A 13139-nucleotide genomic window follows, 5' to 3' on the forward strand; every position below is an offset into this window, starting at 1 on the left:
CAAAAAACAAAAACGTGTATTTCACCAAAGAATCGCGAAACAGTCATGTTGTCCCAGCGGCAAAAAAGTTATGTAAATATTGGTTAATAAATACAAATATGTGTATGTATGAGTGTTAATTGACAAGATTGTTTCGGTGCGCGAACCAAAGTCTCAGCTAAGTGTATAAATATCGACCAACCAAAAATGAACCTATAGTATGGATGAATGGACCTCCGGTGTCATTCCTAGCGAAGCGAGGAAAAGTTAACCACGTGGGTTTGTGAAATTGACGCTAAGGGATTAAAAAGAAAAAGCAGCAATTTTTGTTATCAATGTCTGCAATTTCTTGGTCAGAAATAATTTTTTCTACAAGGATTACTTTCTAGGATGTGGTTATAAAGGATGTGGTGAATCGATGAAAGAAATAGCTTTATGTATGTAACAGATCCCGGTAAGTTTGTTGTATCTTAAGGCATTTAATTCTTTCTCCAAACTTTAAAAAAGAAAATCTTTTTTAATCTTTTAAAAACTTTTCCCCTCATTTTCAAAGGGCTTTAACCTTGCATGGCAATACAAAAATGTATAAAACCCCAATTAACGATACGGATTCATTCACCCCAATTCTGTCCGTAGTTTGAAAGATAAAAATATAAGCTAGAATAATTAAATGGTCCGAAATAGAACTATATTATCCCTCTAATAAGATTTCTGATTTGATGTCCATGATTTCGCGTTTCCTCTCGTACAATTAAATCTTCATCCAATACCAACTGGCGCACCTTTAGAATTACTCACCGCCGCCGAGATATATGACATGTTATTTTTGTAAAGCATTGCCATTATATCGTAAAGCTGTTAGAGAGTAGGATTAAATCATATAGTTATAGCTATATTTCTTTGATTAACGTCATTCCTCTAAAAATTGCACCGCGAGATTAAAAGCAGCATTATTTATGCTAAAGTGTGTTTGACTAACCTAGCAAAAGGGCAAACATAATGCAGTAATTCCATCAAAATCTTAATTTGTGGGAGAAAAAAACCTTCAAAATATGAAAAAGACAATCTTTTACAAGTCTTTTTTTTCAATCAAGAAAGGGAAGATTTATTGATATTCTTGTATATTTATATGACTATAACTATTATTCCAATGTGTGATACGTCATTGAGTAAATTTGGAGAGGAACTTGGGTAGCAGGCTTAAATCAATGTGGAGAAGGGGGGGGGGGGAGAGAAGGATGTTATATTATAGCATTCGAACCAATGCATTAAAAACCGTGAAACTAAACTCATCTCGTTAATCGTAATGTATGTTCTCCTAATCTATTCAGTGGGTGGAATGATAACCATCAAACCCCAACACAATGTTCATCATTTAACGTTGTGTCACATCGGTTAACGTTCAAGTGAGCAAAATTAGCCAGTGGAGTTTATAAATAATTCTTTCGTGAAGGCAGGGAAGATATAGATAACACTGAATTATACCTGTCAGCGTAATCAGCTGTTTTAAGATTTATCTGTTGAGAATATATTTCCTTGCCTTAAAGTGCAACAAAATTAATTCAATTAAAAAAAAACCACACCTGTGTTACACGGATATGTTACTTGTATTTAGGTTTTTGTGTCATTATAATCTTCCCTTCATGATTTTATTATATAATAATACAATGTGTATATCAAAATTGTTGGGAGAGAAACAATATTTAATTATAAATTTCCTTGTGTATACTATTCCATCATGTAGAGGCTGAGAGAGAAAGAGAGAGGGAGAAAGAGAGAGAGAGTCGTTTCTTATTACTGTATATGTGTTCGGTAAACTTTTTATAACATTTTTGTTGTTCAAAGTTTCCCTAAGCGCATTGTGTTGTGTGAAAATAAAAAGCACACCAATAAGATTGGTTTACCGTATACTTCAAGAACATTGAATCAAGCACATCCAAGTACATTGTGTGTGAGGGTGTGGGTGTGTGTGTGTGTGTATATATATATATATATATAAGCTAGTCAATTCCAATTTCCTTACTTGGTATGCAATGGATTGAACACAAGGATTCAAAGACACTTAAAAAACTTGTAATTTCAAAAGTTAATCAAATTCAATTTTATCTTAGAGTTAAATTAATTAATCTTAAATCTAAACATAAAATCCAAAGTTTAAGAATTCATTTACATATATGTATATACATATGCATTTTGTCACTTTGGTTTAACTTTAAGCCTTATATTTTAGAAAGAGTTCAAAAGTTACTTTTGCGTCTTTTCCCATGCATATTAAAAAATCACACATTTCTTCAATTCTCTTTATTTATCAAAAACTTACCTCTCTCTCCCTCTCTCTCTCTCTCTGCGTTTGTAATCTTTGAAGATCTGGGTTTGCATAATTTTTCTTTTATTGGGCTTGCTAAGGTAATCGAGAAATTATATATATGTATATGTATTTGTAAACATGTAAATATCAAGTGATAATTATTGTCTGTGCCTTTTGGCGTTCGATGCATTTTTCATAAGGTACGCACGAATATTTTTTGATCGCGCTGGCGCAGAAGAAAACCAATGCTTTTGACAAATACTTTGACAACTTAGCAAAGGCATTTGCATCTATGGGCTGCAGTTTTCCCTCCTATTGCAAAATAAATAATAATAACAAATTAATACGGAGATTTATAAAAATTATTGCTCTCCTGTGCTGGCGAACAAGATGAGTGAATTAAGTACACCATTTATCTCTTGTGTATAACGAGCTATAAAATGCGAAATCCATTACATGAAGGCATTAATTCGATTTGATTCTGCTTAACAGAGCTAAATTCGGAAATGGATATATGATTGCAAATGCAGAATCGACAAACATTGTAGTTTTATTACTGTTGAACAAATGCATTATTTTTGAAAACAAAAATTCCTATATCGTCAGACATTTTCATGGTGCTTAATTTTCTAAAATCAAATATACCACATCAACAGAAAAAACAAAAATAGAAAAATTTCTTTCCCTTTTTTAAAAAAGATCAGTGTTGCAGATTTAAACACTTCAAAAAGATATATTTAATTTGAAAAGATATTTCCAATAAAAGTGAAAGAACGTCACTCCAAAGCCACGTAAAAGAGTCGGACGGTTCAATGGAAACTTCCTGTTTGTTTAACTATCATATCTAGCGTTTCATCAATATCCTTTGTTCGATTGAAAAATTGAAAATGCCGTCATTAATTAAATATTTGTAAACAATTCTGTATAAACTTCCTGTTTGTTGATGTATCATATCTAGCGTTTCAACAATAACTTTTGTTCAGTTGAAAATTGAAAACCGTCATTAATTCAAATTTGTAAACAAATTTGTGCGTCTAAAGGTTTAACTATCATATCTAGCATTTCATCAATAACCTTTGTTCAATTGAAAATCAAAAATGCCGTCACTAATTAAAGATTTGTAAACAGTTCTGTCTAACCTTGGCGTGCAGGGCTAATTAGGGCACATCCTTTAAAAACAAGCTGTGGCTAAATATTTTACTCTACTGACTTTAAGTTCGATACAGTAAAATATAAATACCTTGACATCCATTGTGAGCTCCTACTTGATAAAAGAGGATGTTTGCCATTAAATAGGCATTAAATGTCTGTGTAGAAGCATGTGAGCTGCTTTATTAACCATACCTAAAGAAATTAAGCCTCTCAATTTTTCTTATTTTAAATCTTTATAATTTCAGATGACGTTGACGATGCAAAATTTAACGACATCCGTTGATACGGAAAAACTCCTACGACAATGGAATCACGAAATATCACGATCATTTACGCTAAGTACCGTGGTCCATTCCGTTTTATTTACAGTTGGCACGTTTGGAAACCTTTTCATTATTTTCATATACAACTTCAAGATGAAAGGATACAAGGACGATCGCTACTTCATTCCTATTCTAGCTGTGGTGGACATGTTGGCTTGTGCTTTCTCCACCTGGTTCGCTCTAAAAGTGAACATCTTCCCGGTCATGTTTCCGGATGATGTACTATGCAAATGTCTACTCTATGTAAATTACCTAGCAACACAAAGCTCAATATTTCTGTTAGTAGTGATTTCCATACAACGTTTTCTGAAAATCTGTCGACCATTCCAAAAACAAATGACCCTGTATTGGAAAAGATTTTCATTAGTTACCATTTCGTTAGTGACTACCATTATTCTTATACCGGAACTAATATTTTACGGCAGAGTTCCAGTAAAGAGTGCCAAGTACAATGTGACTGGGTACATCTGTGGTCCAATACGACAACCAGAAAGCATGGCCACTGGACTGATCAGTTTTACTGCGGCCGCTATGTCTGTATCTGTTATAAGCATTGCTGTTATAGTGATCATATACCTCTATATACTTAAACATCTCATAAGACAAACTAGAGTCCGGAAGTTGAATCACTGTAGAAGTTTTTCGCGGTCTGAGGCATCGGATGTTCCGGTTCCGGGTGAGGACAAAGATCAAAGTGAATCCCCTCCAACGAAACGACAGGAAATTAATGGCAACCGCGAAAAAGACAAGGAAGTGAAACTACCAAATTATAATAGTCTTCAAGTTCCGACTGACGTGCCAAAATTAAAACGGTCTTCAGGATCCAAAATTAAACTGTCTACTCGACGACTAACGTTCATGTTTATGACTATATCTTTGACTAATGTTGTGTCTAATATTCCTACAATAGTCTATGTGATACTTTGCGTGAACGACCCTGAAGCATGGTTCCGTAACCCTTATGGTTTCCTACAACAGCTGTTTCAGTTCATGCGTGCCATGCGGGTTGTAAACCATGCCATGAACCCGTTCCTGTATGGACTATTTGACGGGCGTTTCCGTGACGAAATCCGGAAGCTGTGTTGTAACACTATCAGTAAAATTGACCTGTGAATTCCCGTGAAGAAGATTGTGCTTTATCAAGAGATGAAATTATATAAGTCTCTCACGAGTCATTAACTTATACGAGAAACACGTGTGTTAGCAACCAGTCCCAGAATGATTACCTCACGTAAATGTAAGAGATTCTACATTCTGAAACTAAATTTATGATATGCTGATTGCAAGAAACTTTAAAGGGTTCAAATGACACTTCATAAAAGTTGTATAGCTGATTTTTTTATGATTTGTGTTTATTTTGAGTATTAAAATGAATTATTTCAGAATGTTGTTGTTTTTTTTGTGATGATAAAATGGAACTCAAGAAAATTCTCATATTTTGCTTAGATATCATGCATTAAACTGGGTAAAAGTTTTTTGTGAGGAAAGTGTCAATGATCTCCGACTATGTGCGGCATAAAATCTGTCTTTAATTCTATTCACTACATAATTTATTTCTGTAAAATGTGACATACTTCAAATGTTTACGCATTGTTTTTGTCTTGTAAACTAGTGTACATGTAGCTAGAATTTTGTAGATGTCTCCAAAATGCAGTTTAATTGCTTAAACTTAATAAGTTTAAGCCCTTTTTTCGTTTGAGATTTGAGGTTTCACAGAAGCAGAAAACATCCTTGTATGCCATATATCACTCTCAGAATGAGCACTTCCATTTATACAATACAAAAGGTAACTGTTACACCAAATGATATGCAAAATTTCTATAAACTTTGCACATTGGGTTTAAAAAATGTTAGAATTCTTTTTTTTAAAAAATTCTTTTGAAGAAATCTTATCTCCGAAAGACGGATTTTTTTCGTGTATTAATTGTACGCCTTTCGAAAACTTCAAAAAAGGTTTGGTTTGTAACAAACCATCTCAACCCACCGTCTTGAACTTTCGATCCCACAGCGCTACACGGACTGCTATAGACTTAACGGAGTGCTTCTTTGTGTTATCCAGCTGAAATCAGGGCGGAAAATATGATAATAGACACACGTGCAACCGTTTATCAGCGTAAATTGATCAAAATTAGCACAAAAGAATATTTTTTCTTCTACAGGCGGTTTTGTTATGGGATCGGTGTGCTGATAATTTAAATGTATTACAGTGGAAAATGTCGTTCTAACAAAATTGAGGGTCGTGATGTTGTGTTTTAGCTTACAGATTGCATCGTCTTCGCCCGTTACTGCGGCTCTATGCACATGATTATATGGTACATGTAGCATGGAGCACATTATCAAAAAGATGATCCTGTCAAATTGTATACAAAGTTAACTCTTTTAAAGTCAACGTAAAAGTCGTGGTATTGTGAGATTCTGTTGGGTATAAATTTCCCAGAAAAAAAAAAACCTTGTTTAATTATGAATGATTTTGTAATTAGAAAAGTGCATTAATTTTCTTTTTGTTTCCAATTTGTAAAAGGTTAAGTGTACTAACAAGTACACTGAGATAAGGAAGTACTGTAAAGGCTCAGAAAAAAATCTCTGTTTTTCTTAATTAAGGGCTCTGTCCAATTATAAAAAAAAAAAAAAAAAAAAAAAAAAAAAAAAAAAAAAAAACTGGCCACACCTGCAGGGCCGACGTTCTTGATTGAGATGCTTTACACTTGGTTCTTATAAACACTGGTCATCAATTCCTAGTGCCTTTTCTGTTGTCTTTTCCCCCAAACTGCATTTCTAATCTTTTGAGGAATTCTTATTATAACGTCTGAAAGCTTTCAAAATCATCACAATCGTCCAAATGTGAACTAAACTAATTCCCCTTGCAATATTTCGATAATTTAGAAGTTTGCACGTTACATAAAAAACTAGGATCAAAACAGAAACTAAAGTTTTTTGAAATACTTTTAAAAAATAAATTGTAGTTTATAGATTGATTGAAGTAAAATACATATCCTGTAAAATGAATGGCTTTGATCTTGAAGTCTGTTTTAGTTTTGGTGCTGATAGCAGTTGATAAACATTTCTTCATCTCATTGATCTGTCTTACATCAGAGGCCTAGATATAGAATAATTTATCAGTCTGACACACATTTAATGCAATTTATTCCATCGTTGTGGGTATATTTATGTAAATCCCCCGACATCTGTCGGTCACAAGATGTAAACAACCAAGAATGTATATAAACAAGCTAATCATGTGTCCGAAATAAGGAAATTTTCCGCCAAACCGGCGCAAAGAGCGTGTAGAAAAATATATAAAATATTAGAAAATTTGAAATACATAAAATTCGAAACTCAAATTTTAAATATAAATACAACAATTTATTGTTTGTTTTTTTTTATCTTTTCAAATATTAAAATAATGCAATATCGACAGTGTATATATATTTTAAACATACAACAATTTTTACACTGTAATTTCCCGGGGGGGGGGGCATTTTCAGTAAAATTGTAACCTTGACAAACAAAAAAAAGTCATCAGACGTAGTTATTGAGGGGTCATATCTATAAAGAAGCTTTATTTTCTATAGCATTCTATATATCCCCCCCCCTCCCGTTCCTCCGGCAGTGATGTGATACTTATTAACGTTTGAATGAATTCAATAGAGATTGATGTACATTTCTACAGATATTATTCAGTGGTGAAAAATGAAACGCAAGATAACTTTTCTGTTTATCATGTCTCCACGTACCTATTATTATTAAATGAACTAATCTACAAGTTGGTTTTCTCAAAGACAAGTATGTACGGGTTATTTTCTAGAATATTACTCCTCCTTCTGTAAAATACGTAAGTTGTGGTGACAAGATGTCAAATCTCTCATCTGATATCGCAAATTCCAATTTAGCTTCTTTTTGTTCCATCACTTGGATACTGGTGGACACCAAATGTTATTATTAGTTTTTAAAAATGTTTTACCTCTTTGTGGACTATACTATATACAAATTGTACTTCTAGAGAATCGGTTCGTTGATGTTTGGTTTTTGTATACACCTCCATGAAAGTTGTTGTCTGAAACGAACATTCAAGTGCACTTCGATTAGGCTTTATAAAGTATTGATGACATGTTATGCTAATGAAATTAAACTTGTACATAAATCATATAACTAATTGAAAACTTAATTTAACGAGACAGGCGAGAAAATCGTTATATAACCGTCAATATTTTATTCATGTTATTTACTTTTAACGTCATGAAAGATACTTTCAAATAAAATGTTCAAATAAAAAAAATCAAGCAACTCTCACATTCGGACGCATTTTAAAAAATTAAAAACAAGTAACAAACATTTTGTATTTCTCAGTTTACTTGTACTAATTATCTTTCATCGTTAAAAGAACTAATTACATGCTTGCTTTTATCAAGAATATTTTATATTCTAAAGCAATTTTGACTGTCACTTACTACTACTTAGTCCTCTTCGTGCTGGTCATTAGAGACTTCCATGTTGGTCTATCTTGTGTCCATCTCTGGACCTGCCCCGATGTCCAGTTGTTTCTTTTATTTCTTTCTCCACCAATCTTCTCCAGGTCTCTTTTGGTCTTCCTCTTTTTCTCTTACCGGTTGGTGTCGATCCATCTCAATGCAACCCTTGGGATGGAAGTTGGGTGCATTCTGCATACATGACCTATCCACAGCCATTTTCTTTTCTTTATTATTTGGGATAGAAGAGTGGTGTTAGTCCTTTTGTACAGCTCTTCATTTGAGATGGTATTAGGCCAGAAAATGCGTAATATTTTGCGAAAGCAACGGGTCTGGAAGGCCTCTCGACTGGTACACAGTCAACATCAATTTTATATGGGTGTTTTCTTTTCCGATGCCAAGAGCTTAAAAATATATATATTAAAATTATGCGAAGTATAATTCAATATCAAATATGATAATGATTGCATTTGAGAGTAACCATTTGCAATGAACGATTGCATACTGAGAATTAATACTAGGGAAGCTATTACTTTATATACATACTACTGATAATTACTGATCTATAGTACTACTGATAAATACTGATCTATAGTACTACTGATAAATACTGATCTATAGTACTAGTGATAATTACTTATCTATCTAGTACTACTGAAAATCACTGATGTACAATACTACTGATAATTACGGATCTATAGTACTACTGATAATTACTTATCTATAGTACTACTGTTAATTGCTGATCTATAGTACTACTGTTAATTGCTGATCTATAGTTCTACTGATAATTACTGATCTATAGTACTACTGATAATTACTTATCTATCTAGTACTACTGATAATTACTGATCTATAGTGTACTACTGATAATTACTGATCTATAGTACTATACTGATAATTCATGATCTATAGCACTACTAATAATTACTGATCTATAGTACTACTGATAATTACTGATCTATAGAACTACTGATAATTACTGATCTATAGTACTACTGATAATTACTGATCTATAGTACTACTGATAATTACTGATTTATAGTACTACTGATAATTACTGATCTAATATGCTTTGTTTTTATTTTAATATTTTTTATTTCTGACATTTCTGGTTTCAGTTTTATATATGTAGGTCGATGTAAGATAAACTTTTATATGTTTTTATTTTTAACCGAAAGCACATATTCCCCACAAAATGATGAATAAATCCCAGCACGTGAAGTTAAAGCGTAAAATCGCCGAACCCAAACTATGAGGAGCTCAGTTCATGGGAATGCTTGGCTTATAGGAGCTTCTGTTACGATGCATGTGGTTGAATTCGCTGATTCATACTCTCTCTCTCTCTCTCTCTCTCTCTCTCTCTCTCTCTCTCTGTGGGAGGGAGGGGGTATTGTTTTATTGTTTCTAAAAAAAAAGTACATATATATCTCGAGGTTTCATATCCAGCTGTATGTCTGTGGTACTGAACTTCATTACATATATTTCATACGTTTGAAGTAAGAATCTGTCACAAACAAATTATATTCTGAAACTCATCAAAGAGAATTAAATCGTTGATTACAATATCTTACGGTCTTTCTTGTTACTGCTCGTTACGCATCAAAGAAACATATACACAAATAAACCTTGACCATAAATTGCACTTAATTTAACTTTTTCTCAAAAGATAGCAGTGAAAACAAGAGGCCCAAGAGCCTTAATGGTCACCTGAATATAATACAACTCTGTAAAGGATCTGTGGATTGGTAAATAATTATATAATACAAACACAAAATAAACTGAAACTCAACAATAAGAGAAAAAAAGGATGGTCAGGGATAAAAAAAAAAAAAAATGGGTAGTCAGGTAATTAGCAGAAACTCAGAAACTTGCCTGTATAACAGCACTATCACATACCATATTGGCCTCTCTTGGTCTTTAAATTGTACATGTATTTATGTACATGAATAATAAAAGTATTTTGTCTCATTTTTATTCATTCATTATTTACACGTCTACCTGATTATTAAAATTATGAAAGTACAGGTACTTTTTATATTATATATTAACAAAATTCTTGTATAATTGTTTTATTCAATTCACCTATCAATTACATTATTTACTCTGATTAATTAATGTCATAAGTGAATAACAAATTCACAATTTTGGAAGAGGAACTCTTGCTCAGCATAACCATGCATTTAGTTTGTCTGCTAGATAACCAGGAACAGAGAAGAAGATACTCAAAGAATTAATGCATTTTCACTAAATTATCAATAGAACCCTGCCCCAATTCCATGCGGAACCCTTTACACAGGGGCTAGGAATTTCATAATTCTGGAAGAAGCTTGATCATCATAACTATACACTAAGTTTGTCTGATTAGTACCCAGGAACATAGAAGATTTTCAAAGAATTAAAAATCATATTTACCACAGGATCAATGGAGCCCAACCTAACTCCAGAACCCCTGACCTGGGGGTGGTCAATTTCACAATTTCAGAAGAATCATTCTTGCTCATTACATTTAAATGCACTTGTTTGTCTAGTATGCACTTAGTTTTTCAAGAGCATAGAATATGTTCCAAGAGTTAATGCATATTACTACAGGACTAATAGAACCCCTCCTAATCACCAGATCCCCCGTCCAAGGGGCTATGAATTTTACAATTTCGGAAGAGGCTCTCTTAATACCCAACAGCAGAGAAGAAGATTTTCAAAGAATTAATGCCTTTTTAACAATTGATCAAAAGGACTCCGCCCTAACCCCAGAACCCCTGTCTCAGGGACCACGATTTTCCTAGTTTTGAAAGATGCGATCATTCTCACCTAAGGCCATGTACTTAGTTTGTCTGCTTAATTTCCATGCAGGAGCATAGAAGAAGATGTTCGAAGAATGCATTTTAAATATATGAACAATGAAGCCCAATCCTAAATCCAAAACTCCTGACCCAGGGGCCATGAATTTCACATTTTTGGAAGAAGCACTCTTGTTCATTATATTTTGCACTTAGTTTGTCTGCTAAACTGTTCAAAGTATTAACGCATTTACACGAGAACCAATGATCCAGGTCCAGTAATTTTCATAATTTGATAGGAAGCACTCTTGCTCATTACAACTAAGAACTTAGTTTATTTGCTTAAAATACTCAAAAGTGGAGATGCTCAAAGCATTAATACATTTTTACTATATGAACAATAGATGCCCGCCCAAATTCTCAGGGACCATGAATTTAACACTTTTGGAAGAAGCACTCTTTCTCATCATAACTATGCACTTAGTTTGTCTGCTTAGTAAACAGGAGCACAGGATATGTTCAAGGAATTTAATACATTTTTACTATATGATCAATAGAACCCTGCCCTAACTCCAGAACCCTGACGCAGGGGACATGAATTTCAAAATGTCAGAAGAAGCATCTTGATCAATATATTATGTACTTAGTTTGTCTACTAAGAACAAAGGAGCAGAGAATATGTTCAAAGAATCAATGCATTTTCACTATTGTACCTCCTTAACATCAGAACCTCTGACCCAAAGGCTATGAATTTCATAATTTTGGAAGATGCACTCTTGTTCTTTATAACCATGCAATTAATTTGTTTGCTTGATAATCAAGAGCAGAGGAGATAATCTGCAATGAAAGTTAATGCATTTTTGCCATGTGATCAATAGAACCATGCCCTAACTCAAAAACCCTTGATTCAGGAACCACGAATTTCTTAAGTTTTAAAGAAGCGATCGTCTCATCATAACCATGCAGTTTGTTTGCTTGCTTGATACCCATGCAAGTGCAGAGAAGAAAATGTTCAAAAAATTAATGCATTTTCACTATATGGTCAATTGAGTCCCGCCCTTACTCCAGAGCCCCGACTTTGAATTTTTACAATTTTTGAAAAAAACCTCTTGCTCACCATAACTACGCACTAAGTACATCTGCTTACTACCCAGGAATACAGAAGATTTTCAATTACAAAAAATAATTCATTTTACTATAGGATCCGTGGAGTCCAACCCTAACTCCAGAACCCTAACCAAAGGGGCCATTGTTTCAGAATTTCAGAAGAAGCACTAATGTTCATTATATTATGTATTTCGTTTGTCTGCTAAATACAGGAGCAGAGATGTTCAAAAAAAATAATGCATGTTCACTATAGGACAAATAGAACCCCTCCCTAACATCAGATCCCCCCAGGGTCCGCACCCAGAGGCTATGAATTTCATAATTTTGGAAGAGGCACTCTCGCTCTTTGAAAACATATGATCAATAGGGCTTCATCCTAACTCCAGAAGCCCTGTTTCAGGGACCATGAATTTCACAAGTTTGAAAGAAGTAGTTCTTCTTATCCAACTATGCACTTAGTTTGTCTGCTTAATACACAGGAAGAGAATATGTTCATCCCCCCAGCCCTCCTTACACCAGAACCCCTGAATTAAGGGCCATGATTTTCATAATTTTGGAAGAGGCATTCTTGCACCTAGTTTGTCTGCTTAATGCTCAAGAGCAGAGAAGAAGATTTTCAAAGAATTAAGGATATAACACAAACAAAAATTTGATGCACGGGTTGTATTTTCTGACTGACTTTGAATAGAAATGACATAAATAATAAATACCTAAAATATAAAGAAATCTTTGGTACAGTATTTAGATATACGCGACTTGTTTTCTATATAATTCTATACAAAATTTTAAACACATCAACTTGTGACAAAATCTTACTAAATTCTCCAACTTTACCTGGCAAACATTATTCAGGTTACCTATTTGAATATAAATCTATGTAATTTCTGAAAAAGTTTGTGTTATTTATCCTTAATGGATTTTCACCATATCAACAAAAGAGCCCCACCCGTTACTCCAGAACCCCTGAACTATAGAGGTAATGAACTTCACTATGGGGCACCGTTGTTCATCATATTATTCACTT

The 13139-nt window shown here is 33.5% G+C and overlaps 1 protein-coding gene across 1 annotated transcript; it reads left to right on the forward strand.

Annotated features, from left to right (window-relative positions):
- Nucleotides 1–203: 203 nt before the first annotated feature.
- Nucleotides 204–5147, forward strand: LOC133187162 (cholecystokinin receptor-like). The gene is made up of 2 exons (XM_061322526.1): nucleotides 204–433; nucleotides 3685–5147. The coding sequence occupies exon 2, from the start codon at nucleotides 3685–3687 to the stop codon at nucleotides 4873–4875; it is 1191 nt and encodes a 396-aa protein (XP_061178510.1). The 5' UTR covers nucleotides 204–433; the 3' UTR covers nucleotides 4876–5147.
- The last annotated feature ends 7992 nt before the right edge of the window (nucleotides 5148–13139 follow it).

Source organism: Saccostrea echinata, unplaced genomic scaffold, assembly GCF_033153115.1.
Source record: "Saccostrea echinata isolate AGI-Se365-2 ecotype Australia unplaced genomic scaffold, CSIRO_AGI_Sech_v1 ptg000014l, whole genome shotgun sequence".
In the NCBI taxonomy this organism is placed as follows: Eukaryota; Metazoa; Mollusca; class Bivalvia; order Ostreida; family Ostreidae; genus Saccostrea; species Saccostrea echinata.